The sequence below is a fragment of the Anopheles stephensi genome, chromosome 3 (assembly GCF_013141755.1).
Source record: "Anopheles stephensi strain Indian chromosome 3, UCI_ANSTEP_V1.0, whole genome shotgun sequence".
NCBI lineage: Eukaryota > Metazoa > Arthropoda > Insecta > Diptera > Culicidae > Anopheles > Anopheles stephensi.
The window spans coordinates 27,194,662-27,212,383 of NC_050203.1; the positions used below are offsets into that span (position 1 = coordinate 27,194,662).

Genomic DNA, 17,722 nt, shown 5'->3' on the forward strand with positions numbered 1-17,722 from the left:
AATGGACATGTTTGGAGAAAAAGAGCAAGAAGAAACACGAGAAATATTTTGTTTTTATTTAAACATTTACGAATACTTTTAAAAGCACTAAAATAACATTTATTTATTCACTGAACACAATAATATAAAGTTATCAAAGAAATAAAAAAAAATTACTGTCCCGACCCATCAGCAAACAAAGACAGGCCGGGTCATATTTTGATTTAAAATAACCGTTGTTTGCCAAATTTTGAATATTCCGTTCGGGTTGCAACAGAATCAGGCCTAGAATCAGAAATGATCCAGGCCTCATTCAGTAAATAAAGTACATTTGATTGCCAAAAAAACAATTATATATCTTTTAAATTCACGATAGCAAAAAAGTACAGCTTTGATAAAATTCATAAATAGAAAAGATTCAATTGTTTGGAATATTTCATCCACTTCAAGTTGGCGTCAACACATTTTGCGCGGAGAATGTTCGCTTCCTCAACATCTGTTCAATGAAGACCTCGTCGAAACAAGCGCCAAAATGTTATGATATCTAATCAGTTGACGTACATCAGAATGCAAAGTGTTTGTTAACCGTCTGTTGTTTTCAAGGTTGTCTCACAACTAAACCAATAAAAACAATCATCCAGCAAAGAATTGTCCCTAAAAAGAGTTACTATAAAAACTCTGTCGATATCTGCTTTAGTACAAGTTGAGTTTCAGCTACCTAGCCTAACTACCACATCTCCCCAACATGAAGATCGCTATCTTATTCGTCGCTTTCCTGGCTCTGTTCAGCATCGTTCACGCCGCCGAGCAAGGCAAGCCAGCCTCCAACGATGATTCCGGACTGACCCAGGAGGAAGCAAACATGGAGGTGACGGTGAACGGTCGTCGATTCAGGCTCATCAAACTGATACGCCCAGCGTTCAAGATCATCAGGCGACTCATACGACCACGTCCCCAACCTGAGGAACCCACAACCCAAGGACCACAGCAGTAATAACAAGAATAAAAATTTCTGACCCTATATGTTCTATGATTTTTGAGTGTTTTCCCAATCTGATGACCTTATCCCTATTTCTGGTATACTATCATCTCCGGATCCTGGATTGTTGGATGGACATATCTTATCCCTTTAAACAGTTTACAATAGTTTTTTTTAAGTCTCGTCCAACTGAGCAAACTTGTGGATGGAGGTTTTTTTTCTGATAGTTCCTGAGTTCCTGATTCAGTTCTAGCAACTAACAAACATCAACGCTACAACGGCACCAAGAAGGTCTATGACCAAGAAGTTTGTTTCCTGGAAGTGAACGGTTTCACGCATGCTGCTACTGAGCAGTCCGATTCTAGCGATGGATCTGCAAAGGTGGATGTGGCGATGGAAGGACGCCGACTGAAGCTCAGAAGGCTCTCGAATAGGTAGTACGAGAGATGGGTTATGCAAAACAGAGGTACAACTACAACACAATATCCAACGTCAACTACTCCACGATCTTCACCTATTATGGGCAAATCAAAATAAATGATCCTTCTACTATCTGATGCGCACGAATAGATGGTTACTCAACTAGATGCACCAACATTGATTTACTTTACTCAACAATATATTTTTCTTTTATATTCGTTTTTCCCTAATTTATAAAAATCCAGCGCTCCTCTAACAATTCTATAATAAGAGGGTCAGGAGCATCCAAGCAGTTTCGTCTAGATAGATTTGATTGGCGGTGAAAGTAAATTCTGAGTTAACCTTCTGGATGTCCTCAACTCCTATAGATCACATGCCACAGATGTCCAGGGAGCTGTTCAAAGTATCTGGCTCTTTAATCTTACAGCAAGTAAGGAACCAGTCACTTTTTCTTGCAAGATTCTCAGAAGCGTAGAGCCAATATTTGATTATTTTGAAGGACGAGCCGAAGGTTTTCCAGAGCCACAGTTGCGACAGCTCTGATGGCCTGTTTTTGTTGATAAAGCAGTATTATTGACACTCGACGATGATTTTCACTGGTGACGTAAATCACGCTCCCGGATCCAGATTATTTGTGATCCGTCTTCTGTTTTCAAGGTTTCCCAACATCTGGGATTCTTGCTGGGAAATGTTACTATAAAAACTCTGTCGACATCTGCCTTAGTACAAGTTGAGTTTCAGCTACCTAGCCTAACTACCACATCTCCCCAACATGAAGATCGCTATCTTATTCGTCGCCTTCCTGGCTCTGTTCAGCATCGTTCACGCCGCCGAGCAAGGCAAGCCAGCCTCCAACGATGATTCCGGGCTGACCCAGGAGGAAGCAAACATGGAGGTGACGGTGAACGGTCGTCGATTCAGGCTCATCAAACTGATACGCCCAGCGTTCAAGATCATCAGGCGACTCATACGACCACGTCCCCAACCTGAGGAACCCACAACCCAAGGACCACAGCAGTAATAACAAGAATAAAAACTTCTGACCCTATATGTTCTATGATTTTTGAGTGTTTTCCCAATCTGATGACCTTATCCCTATTTCTGGTATACAGTCATCTCCGGATCCTGGATTGTTGGATGGACACATCTTATCTCTTTGAACAGTTTACAATAGGTGTGTGCATGTTATATGCTCTGTTGTCAAATTTTATTTTTTTTAAGTCTCGTCCAACTGAGCAAACATGTCGATGGAGGTTTTTCCTGATACGTTCCTCCTATAAAGGCTGCCGTTTGATCAGTTCCTGATTCAGTTCTAGCAACAAACAAGCAACAACGCTACAACGGCACCATGAAGGCCTGTGTCTTATTGGTTCTAGTTTGCTTCCTGGCAGTGATCGGTTTCACGCATGCTGCTGCTGAGCAGTCCGATTCTAGCGATGGATCTGCCAAGTTGGATGTGGCGATGGAAGGACGCCGTCTGAAGCTCAGAAGGCTCTCGAATAGGTGGTACGAGAGATGGGTTATGCAAAACAGAGGTACAACTACAACACAATATCCAACGTCAACTACTCCACGATAGGTAAACTATTATGGGAAAATAAAGCTGAATGACCCATGTAGTATCAGATTTTGTATTTATTTATTTATATTTTAAGTATTACGAGTGAACGCCGTATTGTCAACACCGCATGTGTTGACGATTACAAATTCAAAAAAAATAACAAGGCATTTCCTCCCTATTATTTGCCTTATCCCAGGCATGCCCGGTTGTGAGTGTGAGATGGTTGCGGGGAGTGTATCCAGGGTGTTGGTGTAGATGATGGAGATGTTCGTTATCTGGATCCGGTTCTATTGCTGTTTCTAATGATGTGATGGCTGGATTTGGGGTTCAGGTGTGGGCGGATCGGAATTTGACATCGTCCCTCCGTCCATCGTGTCTGAGCTGAAACAATAACCAAACAGTGAACTGGACAGCACAAACATTTGCCTGCGAACAGTGTTCCTCAAGCACCCCCCAGCAGTGATAGCCAAATCTCGACCAGGCCAGCACCGAACTCAGAAGCTATCGGCGAGTTCCATCCCGTAACAGCAGGAACTCTGCTAATCACAATTTGGCCAGTTTTATGTGCTAAGGCAGGAGTTAGCACGAGCAGGCGGAAGATCGGATTTGTGTCACGATCTTAAAACACGACTCTGTTACCAAATGTTCTCGTCCAGCTGAACAAACTCGCTGAAACGCCAGCACTTAGCTTCCTATCGATAAGCGCTTCTATAACGGTTGGGATACTTTCAATTCCCCGGTTCAGTTCTAGCAACATTCGAAACTAGATCACCGACATGAACAGTGCGATTTTGGTGTTATTTTCTTTTCTGGCAGTGATCGGTTTCACACACACTGCAGAGCAGACCGATTCAGGGAATGGATCGGCAAAGGCTGAAGTGACGGTGACAGGACGCTTAGGATTGGTTTTTCAAATGAATGAAGCTTATAGAAAGTGTAAAAATAAATGATTATAAAATTCCAAAATAATTGTTGTGTTATTTTAAGCATAATTTGAGGCCAAGATTTTGTTTATGACGTAAATATGACGGCAATTCCCCGACTCATTGAACAGCTCATCAGCCGTCCTGGCTAAAGGATGATCAAAAAAGACTCCTCGATCGGCGACGCTTCCACTGTCCTAGACAATTTGTCCGAGACATTCTTGAGCGTAACAACTGATCACCGCAACAATCGCGAACAGGAAGACAAACCCCGATTGCTTGTTGATGTAACAGAATTGAGCTTTCCCCTGACAGCCAAATTATCTTAAGCAGCCAATTTCAGCACGCTAAAGATCGCTGATCTAGTACGTCTTTTGCAGTGGATAAGCAGCGTGATAGCTCGTCCTACTGTTAACCGGCTTTTAAGCAGCTTTCGTGCATCAACCGTTAAAGAATGTTTTTATGCGCTGTTTATTTTCATGCAAGGCATCTGTTTCGGAATTTAATTCTGCTGATCTTCTTCCGATGTCCTAGGATGTTTGTTCAACTGTATGATCAAAGCTTGTTGATGATTCGAAAATTAGAAAAAGCTTTTAAAAACATAGTCTCATAATGTTAATAACAAAACTGACGAACCTGTAGTATCAATTATTTCGCAGTCATCTCCGTTCATTTCATACTGGCAGATAGCAATGTTCTATTGACATAATCCGGTAAACAAACAACTTGAAGGGCCATCATTCACTCTGGAATGGGCATTTCGTGCCCATTGCCAGCATTTCGAGTGACTATTTCAAGGAAATGAAACGATCTTGAGCTGTACTTTCTGATGCTTATAAGTATGGGTTTAACTGCAGCTTATAGGCCATTATTTACTGCAGATATCATTCGTATGCGTTAGTGTAATGTGCAGGTAATAGTAGAGTAGATAGCTGTCATCTAGCAAAGTGAAACGTCCAGAACAAGAAGGGTTTTCAGGTTAGATCATTAAATTTATTACTACTGTGTGGCTGGTGTTGTGGTGGTGGTGGGTGCCTCAGTTTGGGGTCGTGGTCGTATGAGTCCCCTGATGATCTTGAACGCTGGGCGCAACAGTTTGATGAGCCTGAATCGACGACCGTTCACCGTCACCTCCATGTTTGCTTCCTCCTGAGTCAGCCCAGAATCATCGTTGGAGGCTGGCTTGCCTTGCTCGGCGGCGTGAACGATGCTGAACACAGCCAGGAAGGCGACGAATAAGATAGCGATCTTCATGTTGGGGTGATGTGGTAGTTAGGTTTTGGTAGCTGGAACACAACTTGAACTACAGCTGAAATCGATCGAGTTTTTGTAGTTACACTATCCAGGAAGAAAGAAATTCTTGAATGATTATGTTTGTTAGCTTAGTTGTTAGATAGTTTTCAAAACAACAGACGGATAGCAAACGCTTTGCATTTTGAGTTACGTCAGTCGAACGATAAAACACTGAAATGATAAACAAATAAACAAATATGCTTGATTATTGTGAACACAGGTGAGTTGAGAAAAGTGCTTATGCGTCTCAGATCTTCAGAAGTTAGATCACAGGTACTAGGATCTTGAATATTGGGTGCAGATTTCCAGGATCTTCGATCTAGGATATAAGATTTTAGGATTGGAAATTTTATCATCATTATATATGCTAAGGTGAGGTCATCCGAATTGTTATGTTGGTCGATGATACGATCCGGATTATCCAACTACTCCATAATTTCCTAACAACAGCGGCACCGGTCTTCACAAGGCAGGACCTGGGGTTCAAATTTCATCTCGGCCGTTCGTCGATTTTGAGGGCTTGACTATCCAACTATGCTGAAACTAGTAAACCAGAAATGGCAGGCATGACCTAAGAGGTCGGTAGGCCAAGAAAGACGAAGAAGAACATAGATTACATTTGAACCCTTTTAGATCGCAAAGTTATTTTCCTCATTACAGATGAAGGTATTTTCCTCATTACACCTGCTTCCAGAATAATCGAGCCCATCTGTTTGTCATTGTACTGTTGAATCAATCCATTGACGTATTATTTGTTATCCGCCTGTTGTTTTGAAGGCTGTCTTACAACTAAGCTAACAAACATTTTTGCACATGAATGGCTTCTTCCTGGATAGAGTTGCTATAAAAACTTGGTCCATATCTACTGTGGTTCAAGTTGAGTTCCAGCTACCTAGCCTAACTACCACATCTCCCCAACATGAAGATTGCTATCTTATTCGTCGCCTTCCTGGCTCTGTTCAGCATCGTTCACGCCGCCGAGCAAGGCAAGCCAGCCTCCAACGATGATTCCGGGCTGACCCAGGAGGAAGCAAACATGGAGGTGACGGTGAACGGTCGTCGATTCAGGCTCATCAAACTGATACGCCCAGCGTTCAAGATCATCAGGCGACTCATACGACCACGTCCCCAACCTGAGGAACCCACAACCCAAGGACCACAGCAGTAATAACAAGAATAAAAATTTCTGACCCTATATGTTCTATGATTTTTGAGTGTTTCCCCAATCTGATGACCTTATCCCTATTTCTGGTATACTATCATCTCCGGATCCTGGATTGTTGGATGGACATATCTTATCCCTTTAAACAGTTTACAATAGTTTTTTTTTTAAGTCTCGTCCAACTGAGCAAACTTGTGGATGGAGGTTTTTTTTCTGATAGTTCCTGAGTTCCTGATTCAGTTCTAGCAACTAACAAACATCAACGCTACAACGGCACCAAGAAGGTCTATGACCAAGAAGTTTGTTTCCTGGAAGTGAACGGTTTCACGCATGCTGCTACTGAGCAGTCCGATTCTAGCGATGGATCTGCAAAGGTGGATGTGGCGATGGAAGGACGCCGACTGAAGCTCAGAAGGCTCTCGAATAGGTAGTACGAGAGATGGGTTATGCAAAACAGAGGTACAACTACAACACAATATCCAACGTCAACTACTCCACGATCTTCACCTATTATGGGCAAATCAAAATAAATGATCCTTCTACTATCTGATGCGCACGAATAGATGGTTACTCAACTAGATGCACCAACATTGATTTACTTTACTCAACAATATATTTTTCTTTTATATTCGTTTTTCCCTAATTTATAAAAAATCCAGCGCTCCTCTAACAATTCTATAATAAGAGTGTCAGGAGCATCCAAGCAGTTTCGTCTAGATAGATTTGATTGGCGGTGAAAGTAAATTCTGAGTTAACCTTCTGGATGTCCTCAACTCCTATAGATCACATGCCACAGATGTCCAGGGAGCTGTTCAAAGTATCTGGCTCTTTAATCTTACAGCAAGTAAGGAACCAGTCACTTTTTCTTGCAAGATTCTCAGAAGCGTAGAGCCAATATTTGATTATTTTGAAGGACGAGCCGAAGGTTTTCCAGAGCCACAGTTGCGACAGCTCTGATGGCCTGTTTTTGTTGATAAAGCAGTATTATTGACACTCGACGATGATTTTCACTGGTGACGTAAATCACGCTCCCGGATCCAGATTATTTGTGATCCGTCTTCTGTTTTCAAGGTTTCCCAACATCTGGGATTCTTGCTGGGAAATGTTACTATAAAAACTCTGTCGACATCTGCCTTAGTACAAGTTGAGTTTCAGCTACCTAGCCTAACAACCACATCTCCCCAACATGAAGATCGCTATCTTATTCGTCGCCTTCCTGGCTCTGTTCAGCATCGTTCACGCCGCCGAGCAAGGCAAGCCAGTCTCCAACGATGATTCCGGACTGACTCAGGAGGAAGCAAACATGGAGGTGACGGTGAACGGTCGTCGATTCAAGCTCATCAAACTGATACGCCCAGCGTTCAAGATCATCAGGCGACTCATACGACCACGTCCCCAACCTGAGGAACCCACAACCCAAGGACCACAGCAGTAATAACAAGAATAAAAATTTCTGACCCTATATGTTCTATGATTTTTGAGTGTTTTCCCAATCTGATGACCTTATCCCTATTTCTGGTATACAGTCATCTCCGGATCCTGGATTGTTGGATGGACATATCTTATCCCTTTAAACAGTTTACAATAGTTTTTTTTTAAGTCTCGTCCAACTGAGCAAACTTGTGGATGGAGGTTTTTTTTCTGATAGTTCCTGAGTTCCTGATTCAGTTCTAGCAACTAACAAACATCAACGCTACAACGGCACCATGAAGGTCTATGTGTTATTGGTTCTAGTTTGCTTCCTGACAGTGATCGGTTTCACGCAGGCTGCTGCTGAGCAGTCCGATTCTAGCGATGGATCTGCCAAGTTGGATGTGGCGATGGAAGGACGCCGTCTGAAGCTCAGAAGGCTCTCGAATAGGTGGTACGAGAGATGGGTTATGCAAAACAGAGGTACAACTACAACACAATATCCAACGTCAACTACTCCACGATAAACACCTATTATGGCCAAATAAAAATAAATGATCCTTCTACTATCTGATGCGCACGAATAGATGGTTACTCAACAAGATGCACCAACATTGATTTACTTTACTCGACAATATATATATTTCTTTTATATTCGTTTTTCCCAAATTTATAAAAAAATCCAGCGCTCTTCTAACAATTCCATAATAAGAGGATCAGGAGCATCCAAGCAGTTTCGTCTGGATAGATTTGATTGGCGGTGAAAGTAAATTCTGAGTTAACCTTCTGGATGTCCTCAACTCCTATAGATCACATGCCACAGATGTCCAGGGAGCTGTTCAAAGTATCTGGCTCTTTAATCTTACAGCAAGTAAGGAACCAGTCACTTTTTCTTGCAAGATTCTCAGAAGCGTAGAGCCAATATTTGATTGTTGTGAAGGACGAGCTGAGGGTTTTCCAGAGCCACAGTTGCGATAACTCTGATGGCCTGTTTTTGTTGATAAAGCAGTATTATTGACACTCGACGATGATTTTCACTGGCATAATACCTGCTTCCAGAGCGATCGACTGATTCGGGTGACGTAAATCACGCTCCCGGATCCAGATTATTTGTGATCCGTCTTCTGTTTTCAAGGTTTTCCAACATCTGGGATTCTTGCTGGGAAATGTTACTATAAAAACTCTGTCGACATCTGCCTTAGTACAAGTTGAGTTTCAGCTACCTAGCCTAACTACCACATCTCTCCAACATGAAGATCGCTATCTTATTCGTCGCTTTCCTGGCTCTGTTCAGCATCGTTCACGCCGCCGAGCAAGACAAGCCAGCCTCCAACGATGATTCCGGACTGACCCAGGAGGAAGCAAACATGGAGGTGACGATGAACGGTCGTCGATTCAAGCTCATCAAACTGATACGCCCAGCGTTCAAGATCATCAGGGGACTCGTACGACCACGTCCCCAACCTCAGGAACCCACAACCCAAGGACCACAGCAGTAATAACAAGAATAAAAAGACCAAGTCTGACCAAAAAGTTACTGTTGTTCTGAATGTTTTACTACAATGAATGATCGCAATCCAGCATCAGGGGGCCTGAGGCCCTAGGTTCAGGAGCACCGACCATGGATCTTGAGCTTTGTCTCAGTTAGCGGTAAAGTAAGCCATTATTTCAACAGATTTTCACGAAGTCATCCGATCATGCATCGCCTTATACCGTACCATACCGGAGGATTATATAAAAAAGACGACAGCCGAGACATCTGAGCTACCTTCACTCTTGCCATGTTCGTGTGAAAAAGGGAGAATAAACTTTAAGAAGCTAGCTGTTTGACCGGGGGAGCACGGTAAGCTCGTTCGCTGGATCCATTAAAGTTGAACCGATTGGAACGATCGATAAATTACAGTAATTGTTTCTCGTCTTCAAAAACTTCCCTGTAATCGTTTTCTCTTTCACTGTACGTCATAAACCGTTTATTTAAAAAAAATCACGATCATATTTTAAAAGGGTTTACGTCTTATTTACATAGTAAAAGTAACGCTAATGTGTGTCTGTGTGTTTCATGTGCTGTGTTTTAAAGTTCTTTTTTAGGGTCACGCCACACGTATCCACAAGGTTAGTTAGACGAAATGCCACACTGCTGAACCGTGTGCCAATGCGTGCTGCTAACCTTGCGAAGCGATAGCCGCCCCAACAGAAAAGGCTACTAGTTCTGTTTCCGTTTGCAGCCCCGAAAAGGCTACCAAAGTGCGCTGCAGCTGCACCGTGAAGCTTGATTTTCCCCGAGTATAAAGTACTTTAAAAAAAAAGATGTAGGTAGAAGAACACCACAACCGATTCATTGCCGATTCTCGCTAGTTTATCGAGCTACGTGTGCAGCTCTTACAAACATATCGCCTAGATTGTTGCCTCGCTCCCTCTCTCTCCCTCTCTCTCTCTCTCGATTGCCCCCAAAAAGCAAGTGTATTATTTTTTTGCGGGGCGATACACCGTGCTGCTCCAGTCCAGTCTTACTATTTTTGGCAGTAACGTATGTATTACAAGCCCACCGCGTTCGTCGTAGTTTGAAATAAATAATAAATAATCTGCCCAACCTTTCAGTCAGCCCGTTCCGTTCGATCCTAGGGCATTGTCTAAGATCCGTGTTACGTGTCGTAGGCATCTTACATCGCTAAAGCATCCAGCCCCCTCTTACAGGTCCGGCGATGGTCGTTTTCGCACGTATTTGGCAAAGTAGTCCGGTCGCCAGCATTTGCACGAGCCGGGAATGAGGAACCAATCGTAGTACAGTCGCACCTGGAAGCATCCAATTTCATCGTGACCATCGCAGTGCTGATTTGCCTTGGCGGTAGAGGCGGCTGCAGTTGGAGCTTGCTGCTGTTGCTGCTGTTGCTGTTGCTGCTGGTGTGGACTGCCGTTGATGCTGCTTTCGTACACGTTGTCCGTAGGCAGACCGGCCCGCTTCTGCAGATACTGCTGGTAGGCCTGGAAGTCTTGGATGGAGGGAGCCGTCGTGGTGGTCGTCGTCGGTGCCGTCACCTGTTCTTCCGCGTTCGGGTAAAAGATTTCGGCCACCAGCAAGCTGACCCAGCGTGGCGAGGATAGGCAGCCACCGTCCAGATAGTGGCAGCGGGCCTGCAAACAGCGCGTCACTTCGACCGTCTGCGTGAAGTAACCTTCGTACGGGATTTGTACCACGTAGCGCCACGAGCCTTGATAGTTTTTGGCAAACACGGGCGTCGCGTACTCTACCTTGGCCGGGCAGGGCGTCGGAGGGCCCTCGTAGCGGGGTGGCGGTGGATAGGCGGCTGCCTCTTCGCGCCTTTCCGCCACCAGCTTGCTGCTGATCGGTTCACCCTGGATGGCACGGTACAGGGCACAGAACACACCGCCACCATCGCAGAACTTGCGCGGTGCCCGGGCATCCTCTTCGGCGCGCCGTTCCTCCTCCATGCGCATCGATTTGCCCATTCGGCGACCGATGCTGAAGCGTTAGTATAGGGACAGGGTTACAGAAAACGGTCTCTTAATGGGGCACGATCAAGCTTACCCATTATCATCGAACTGATCCACAGGTTCGTCGGGAATGATTTGTGTGACCTTCGGCAGTGTATCATCCGCCTTCAGGACGGGCAACGTCTTGGACAGGAACTTGAGCGTTTGGTTGCGGATTAGCTCGCTGGTGAGAGCAGGAAAAAGAAATTAGATTGACAGCGTTGAATAGGATAAAATGTATACAACAAGAAAAAAGACTAGTTATGGCACCGAGAAGGTGATCTTGTTGATAAGCTGGGCTTTTTTCTTGACGACAGATTAGTTGGAACAAGTCCTCCAAATGAGGACCTACCTAAAGACTCTCATGATTACTACCGAGGAGAGTTATGAGTCTCTTCAATCAACGATACACCCATTGTCAGAAAGATATTTTTCACTATTAACTCGACATAACTGAGTAATGTTGGCTCTCAGTATTTTATAAAACAATGCCGATCTTGACCAGGATCTTCCTCACCATATGATCGGAGACTCTGACTACTGGGCATACTACGTGAACCGATAAAGTCCCTAGGATGTCCTACTCAGCTTCTGACGTATGTTATGGTCTTACAAGAATTCTGACTTTACTCCAGGGTATAGAAGATACTATAAAGAGCTATGCACAATGGCTAGGAAGTAACTAGCGAACTCCAATTTCTTTAATAATAGAGCTGATAGGCTGATATGTTGATAGTAAGACCATATCTATGAATTGCCTTTTGTAGACCATTTTGGCCTGGACTTCTCCAAAGCAATTAGTAACGCAGCTAGATGTCCTGGAACTGTTAACCCGCTCTTAAGCAGCTTCCGAATGTTCAACTACATAATTTTCATTCAAAAATATGACTAACACGATCAAAAATCTATGCCTCATCTATACTGTTGAAAAATTACAAGCAACTCGTATAGTAGACTAAGATAAAATAAACCAAAACCAATCATTTAATACCATTTAATGTTTAATAAGGGTCTTTTCCGCTTCTTAAATAGTGGTGTAGTTCCACCAACTTCCGTGTGCTCGTTAAACCTTCTACTAACAAGAGCTATAGTATGTAACGTCGAGTTCCATGAGGAGGTTAAAAATTCAACTCTGGTTAGAGTCCTCAAGCAGCCAAGTATAAAGTCTCTGAGTGTAGTTCTTTTAGTCATGCATACGATTTTTCCACAAATACTTACAAAGGGTACGGTTCGCCCAGCACATTTTGCTTCATCGGGTTCCGTGGAATCTTTCCCTTGTTCAGATCTCCGCACAGATTGTTGGCCGACACGTACGGTTTCGGGTTGGTCGCTTCCTTACACTCAATGTTGATGTGCGTGTACGGTGGCGATCGCACCTTTGGCGGAACGGCAGAAGGCGATTCTATGAAGGCATAGTAGCTGCAAATCAAAATAGCAGAAAAGGTACAGAAAGGTTGTCGAGCTGTTGCTATCTATTGTCGGCATCACTTACCCCTCTGGTGGTTCCTCGGAGTCCAACAGCTCATCACCCCTGATGAGTACTTGACATCCAAACAATAGCTGTGAAAAAAGCAAAATCAAAGGTCATTTGTTAATTGGCATCGAAATCTTCCTCTCAATTCATGCATTTCGTTTCGCTAAAATCTCATTAGAAATCAAACACAGCTGCTACAGCTGTCTCTTATCTTCCGCTCAATATCGACAGCAATTTCCTCTGCAGATACAGACGGAAGAAAAGGGAAACTCGATCTTCTTCACGATTCATGCACGGGATGGCCCACGCACCTGCCATGCCATAGAGACATGAGAGTGAATTAAAGGCTCATAATGCAACTCTCCGTTTCAGTGCCCTAATTAGCTTAATACGCTTTTCGCGCGCGCGCACTATCACACCGTTGCCCCGGCGGCAAATTAGTCCAGCCGATCGATCTCTTCTGCTGGTCAGCATCAATCGCTGCTTTCCTGCTGCGATGCGGTGTGATAGCGGTGCCAAAGCCAATCAAGGCCGGTTTGTAATTGAGAGCTCTCGCACTCAGTTTGCAAATGACTTCCCCGGGGTAAGCGAGTTTCTTCCTTTCCATTTTTTGTGGTTATCTGCTTCCAACAAAAAAACCATGCCCAGAATCGCGCATTTCGAAAAGTCAATACCACCATTTTACGCCTTCACTTTGAAGCACCGCGAAGAAACGCGTGCCGATCTTTGTCAGGATGAGATACATCGGCCGGACTGCCACTTTCTACACCGCCGGTTCGCGACGAGGGTGAAATTTGTGTACGTACTCGTATTGATTTTGAGTTCCAAAAAAAAAAAGATCCAATTTTTATACATTCAGAAAACAGCTATGTCTGCGCTTCACTTTCAGGAGTATCGTCAAAACTTCTGGGGTTTTTTCGGACATTCCATCCCTTGTTGGCCGGCGAAACGGGAACGTGTATGCAAATTGGGCCGTAAAGTATAAAATATTGTCCACCGACTTTCTCGTTCGCACAAATTCCACCTTTGCAAACGCGCCCGCGTGTGACTTATCCCCGTGCCGATACCGTTACAAAGTGTCAATTCCGTACCCAATCAGTACCCGCGTTAGCATGTCCTAATTTAAGGCGAGATGTCGAGAAACTGAAATGCCAAACCTGCCGGAGTAAAAAGATTAGTTCTATCCGGCCGCCTTTCCAAGCAGCATTTCGTATAGGCGCACTACTATTGCTCATTAGCTAGTGCTCCTCCCGTTGATAGGCTTATAATTGCAAGGAACATCGATTGCAAGGTGTCGTAAATGAAAAACCCGTTTAACGTTCAAGAGGACGACAGGCCATTTCATCGGTCGATACAATTACCGGTTACTGTGAAGTGCAATCAGACGACGCCGCTATCTTACCGAAGGGAGGAAAGCTCTTATAGCATATCAACCCCGATTTCTTTGGCCTATTTTGAGCTGTGGAGTTGCACAAACGGGAGTCAGAAATGGATAGAAATGGATCACAGCACTCTAGGGAAGGTGCTCCGTCGGATGCTCGAAGCTTATGCAGCACCAGAAGCGTTCCGAAGTCACTCCCATGTATCTATCGACACACGTGCGATGCAAAAGACCATGCGATCCAGTTGCTATGTGCTGCGTCCGGTAATACAAATCAACATCCAACGCTCTACTGGAGAACGCTCTCGCCGGGAATGTACGCGGAAAAAGTACGTGCGCGTGTGTACGCTGTTCCATTTTCTTGAACGTTCCGACCCGTTTCCGTTCGCTGAGAGACCGTTCCGTACGACGGAACTGCTATATTTGGGGATGGGCAAGTACAGTCGAAATGAGCACAGAAACCTCGGTACACTTCGCTTCCTGCGATGCGCTCTTCGCACCTTCGGAAGTTCTGTTATTCTGCGTGAAGTGCAAAACCAGCTTGGCATAAGCACACTCGTCGCTCGGACGATTGTTTTCGAGCTCGTGGAGCAGTTGAATGGTTTCAACCTGATCGCACTCGATCGTAAGATTGAGCACGAGTCCAAACAGCTCGAGATGCTTTCTTTTTGGAGTGCTCCCTTCCTTAAGGGGTTTTTAAAGAAGAGAGAGAGAGAAAACAACTTGAAAGATCATAATAACAAAACAGATCGATCGAGCTGATCATCAAGCTGGAAGTGATACTCCTGAACCTGGAGATCAACTACAAAAGTTAAATATTGTAATTATCAACCAGGCAGCGATAGCACAACAGAACGGGCACGCTGCGTACGGGGTGAGTACGAGCTTGAACGAACGAAAGACTTCAACGCTTCTCGCTCGATAGCGCACGATGGCACAGGGCCGAAAAAATAAGCGACGAACCTAACTGAATGAATTCTCCCACTTTCGTCATGGCTTCGTCATTAACGTCTCATCCTCCCATCGACAGCAATCATCTCCCACCGACAAAATCTTTCTATCTCTTTCCATTTCCCCAAAGCTTTCTTCTGCGATTCGACACACGAAACGGTTCTTGGTCGAAAAACAACCGTACTGTTGTTTTGGCGATTGGTTTCAGTTCAAAGGTTGATTATCTATTAACGAACCGTTTAGAATGTGGATTCCTGCACAGCTTCGTAAACCGTGCGATTTCTAAGGGGGGAAGCGATCGTTAGCCGATCCGTAAGCTTACGCCAGGTAAATGTAAGCTCGGGTTGCTCATTACTGGGTCGAACCTGTAAACCGGTAAACCCGCTGTTTAGGAGGAGACCACAATTTGTGCAGGCAAGGCAGAAAAGGTTCATCAATTAAAGTGAATCAGTAGCAGCAAGGGCAAAAACAGCCAGGCGGACACATACCGAGCCAAAGCAGAGCTAACAGTTCTTCGGTTCAGGCTTGACCTACAAACACATTTCAACGCGTGCAGTAAGACCCCGTGCATAAAAGCGCTCGACATACCGGGGGAATTCCGCACACACACTCACACACTGCCACGATCGATCGTTGGCGAATGTGGAAATCCTAATACGGAGCGTATAGAACTGTTATCATATGTACCAACTAATGATCTACTTTACTGCTCATTAACCCATTCAAAAGGGCTAATATGATCTCTTATTTTCCCACAAGAAAGCTGGAAAAGTAGATGAAAGATACACCATTCGCCCTCTACAAGCTATCACAAAAACCCCCGAATCGAAAGCGTCATCACGATGACGCACACGGGCTACCAAAAACGGGAACCCACCACCTCCGCGCAGGAGAAGCATAATGATTCCGGGCCGCTTGATCGTTGTCCGTTCGTTCGTTTTCGTTCGATCATATTCGCACCGATTCTCAAGAATCAGTGCCACCAAGCGACCAGGGGCAGGTCTGACAGACGCACAACTTTCTCTTACAGGTCCCTCCCGAACGAACCCGAAATGGGACACCAGTCCAAACAAGATAGGAACGAAACAGACGAACCGAACACCAGAAAAAAAAAAGCAAGACAACGGCATGGAAATAAATCCCATCGTGGCGGTGTTCGATTCCCCGGGGGGGGGGGGATTGGGTCGTCGTTGCAGGAAAGTAGAACACTATTTGCATAATTATTAGGCACAGGCAGGAAATTGGTCGGAGAAAATCTCTCACACCCGCGCGTTGAATGCCTGGGAAGTGGCACTGTGCTGTTGCTGCTTTCAATAGCTGTTGTTGATGCAACCTGTCGCAAGCCAATCCGGTTAGGAGGTGGTAAAGAATCTCTTGGGGCTTCTCGGAACTCTCAACGACTTAGGCCGGGAAGCAGACGCGATTCTCGAAGTTCAAGAGTTCCCATTTTCTATAGGACTTCTGATGGTCAGAGTCTGGGGTATATCTCTTCGTCAGATGATCCTGGGGAAATCACAAAGTTTCTTTGTGTCCTCCTTAAATATTCCCCGCAGCATCTCACTGTACTGTCTATCATATGCTTACCAAAAACACTAGGTACTTCATCGTTTGCAGTTCTTGAGCTGGCGACAAGTTTTTCACCCACCAACGATAACTTCTTTTAGACAATTAGCTGACCGTTTTTCCACTCTCGATTGACCAGAACTTTCTCTAGCTCACGTAGAATCACCACCACACTTCTTGATCACGATGGCTGCCGATGAACGAACGATCACCGGAAGTGAACACTTTGAACCGAAACACTCAGGCACTCAGGGCACTTGTATGTGCCACCGCGTCTGCACTGGTCGGGATCTACAATCGTACTGGCGCGTCCAGCGAGGGAAGATCTGCGCCAAACTGTCAGCAAACCAGCCAGCCAGCTACACGAAAACCCAACGGAGACTCCACTCCACCACACCCTGCAAACCCGATAGTCCCCACCCTGCGATGGAGAGTTGCAGGAGAAAGAAAGAAAGGCAAGCAAGCAAGCACATACCGAATGCGTTCCGGTATTCCGTGCGTTGCTTCTTCTTTTTCCCATCGCTTTTACAGTACAGTACTGCAAGGCGGGCGTGTAAAAGAGGAACACTGATTCTTCCCGGTCCGGACGCATGCTTCTTACTTGCTTGCCGTGTCCAGCGATTTTCTTATGATGGAAGACGTGATATTCTCTCCCTCTCTCTCTCTTGACCAGTTGATTGCGTGGCAGAAGAACTGGCTACTTTTTCTACGCTATACGATCCACCACTGGAATCGCTTCTCGATCGCAGGTTATACAACACGGGTTCTCCTTTCCGGGTTCTTTTGCTTTGGAGAAAGCCTAGCCCAACAACGGGTAAGAATCTGATCACACCTGAAGGGATGGAGATCGCTCATCGCATCGAAGAATCTTTTTCGCCCGGTTTTGTGCTGCTTTCACCCAGCTCGAACTGTGGCTTCGAATCGAAAGGAAGTGTGTGGCAAGTGCGCGGATGCCATTCGGGGCAGTACGAGAGGACCTTGACAGGTTTTGTTTTTTACTGCTTCACCATCAAGCTTGGACCACGCACGCCAGGCCCAGCCCGGGCAGCAGTGCTGATGATGATTTAGTGTCAAGTTTTCTACCTGTTCGAGCTTTCGTCCTCTTCTTCACCCGATTAGACGCCCTTGAAATTG

At 44.9% G+C, this 17,722-nt stretch overlaps 1 protein-coding gene across 1 annotated transcript; it reads right to left on the reverse strand.

Moving 5' to 3' along the window:
* Positions 1-9,667: 9,667 nt before the first annotated feature.
* Positions 9,668-16,935, reverse strand: LOC118511516. Its single transcript, XM_036054699.1, has 5 exons — positions 16,610-16,935; positions 12,712-12,779; positions 12,438-12,638; positions 11,275-11,403; positions 9,668-11,208 (listed from the first exon to the last, which is right to left on the reverse strand). The coding sequence occupies exons 1-5, from the start codon at positions 16,628-16,630 to the stop codon at positions 10,416-10,418; spliced, it is 1,212 nt and encodes a 403-aa protein (XP_035910592.1). The 5' UTR covers positions 16,631-16,935; the 3' UTR covers positions 9,668-10,415.
* Positions 16,936-17,722: the final 787 nt, after the last annotated feature.

What these genes read in the sequence shown, in the direction of transcription:
- LOC118511516 (XM_036054699.1), bottom strand. Translation starts at nt 16,630, where the DNA reads ATGAAGTACCTAGTGTTTTTG. An exon ending in TGAAGTACCTAGTGTTTTTG is followed by an intron (nt 12,780 to 16,609) that starts GTAAGCATATGA and finishes CTTTTTTCACAG; the next exon opens with CTATTGTTTGGATGTCAAGT. An exon ending in GATCAGTTCGATGATAATGG is followed by an intron (nt 11,209 to 11,274) that starts GTAAGCTTGATC and finishes CTAACGCTTCAG; the next exon opens with CATCGGTCGCCGAATGGGCA.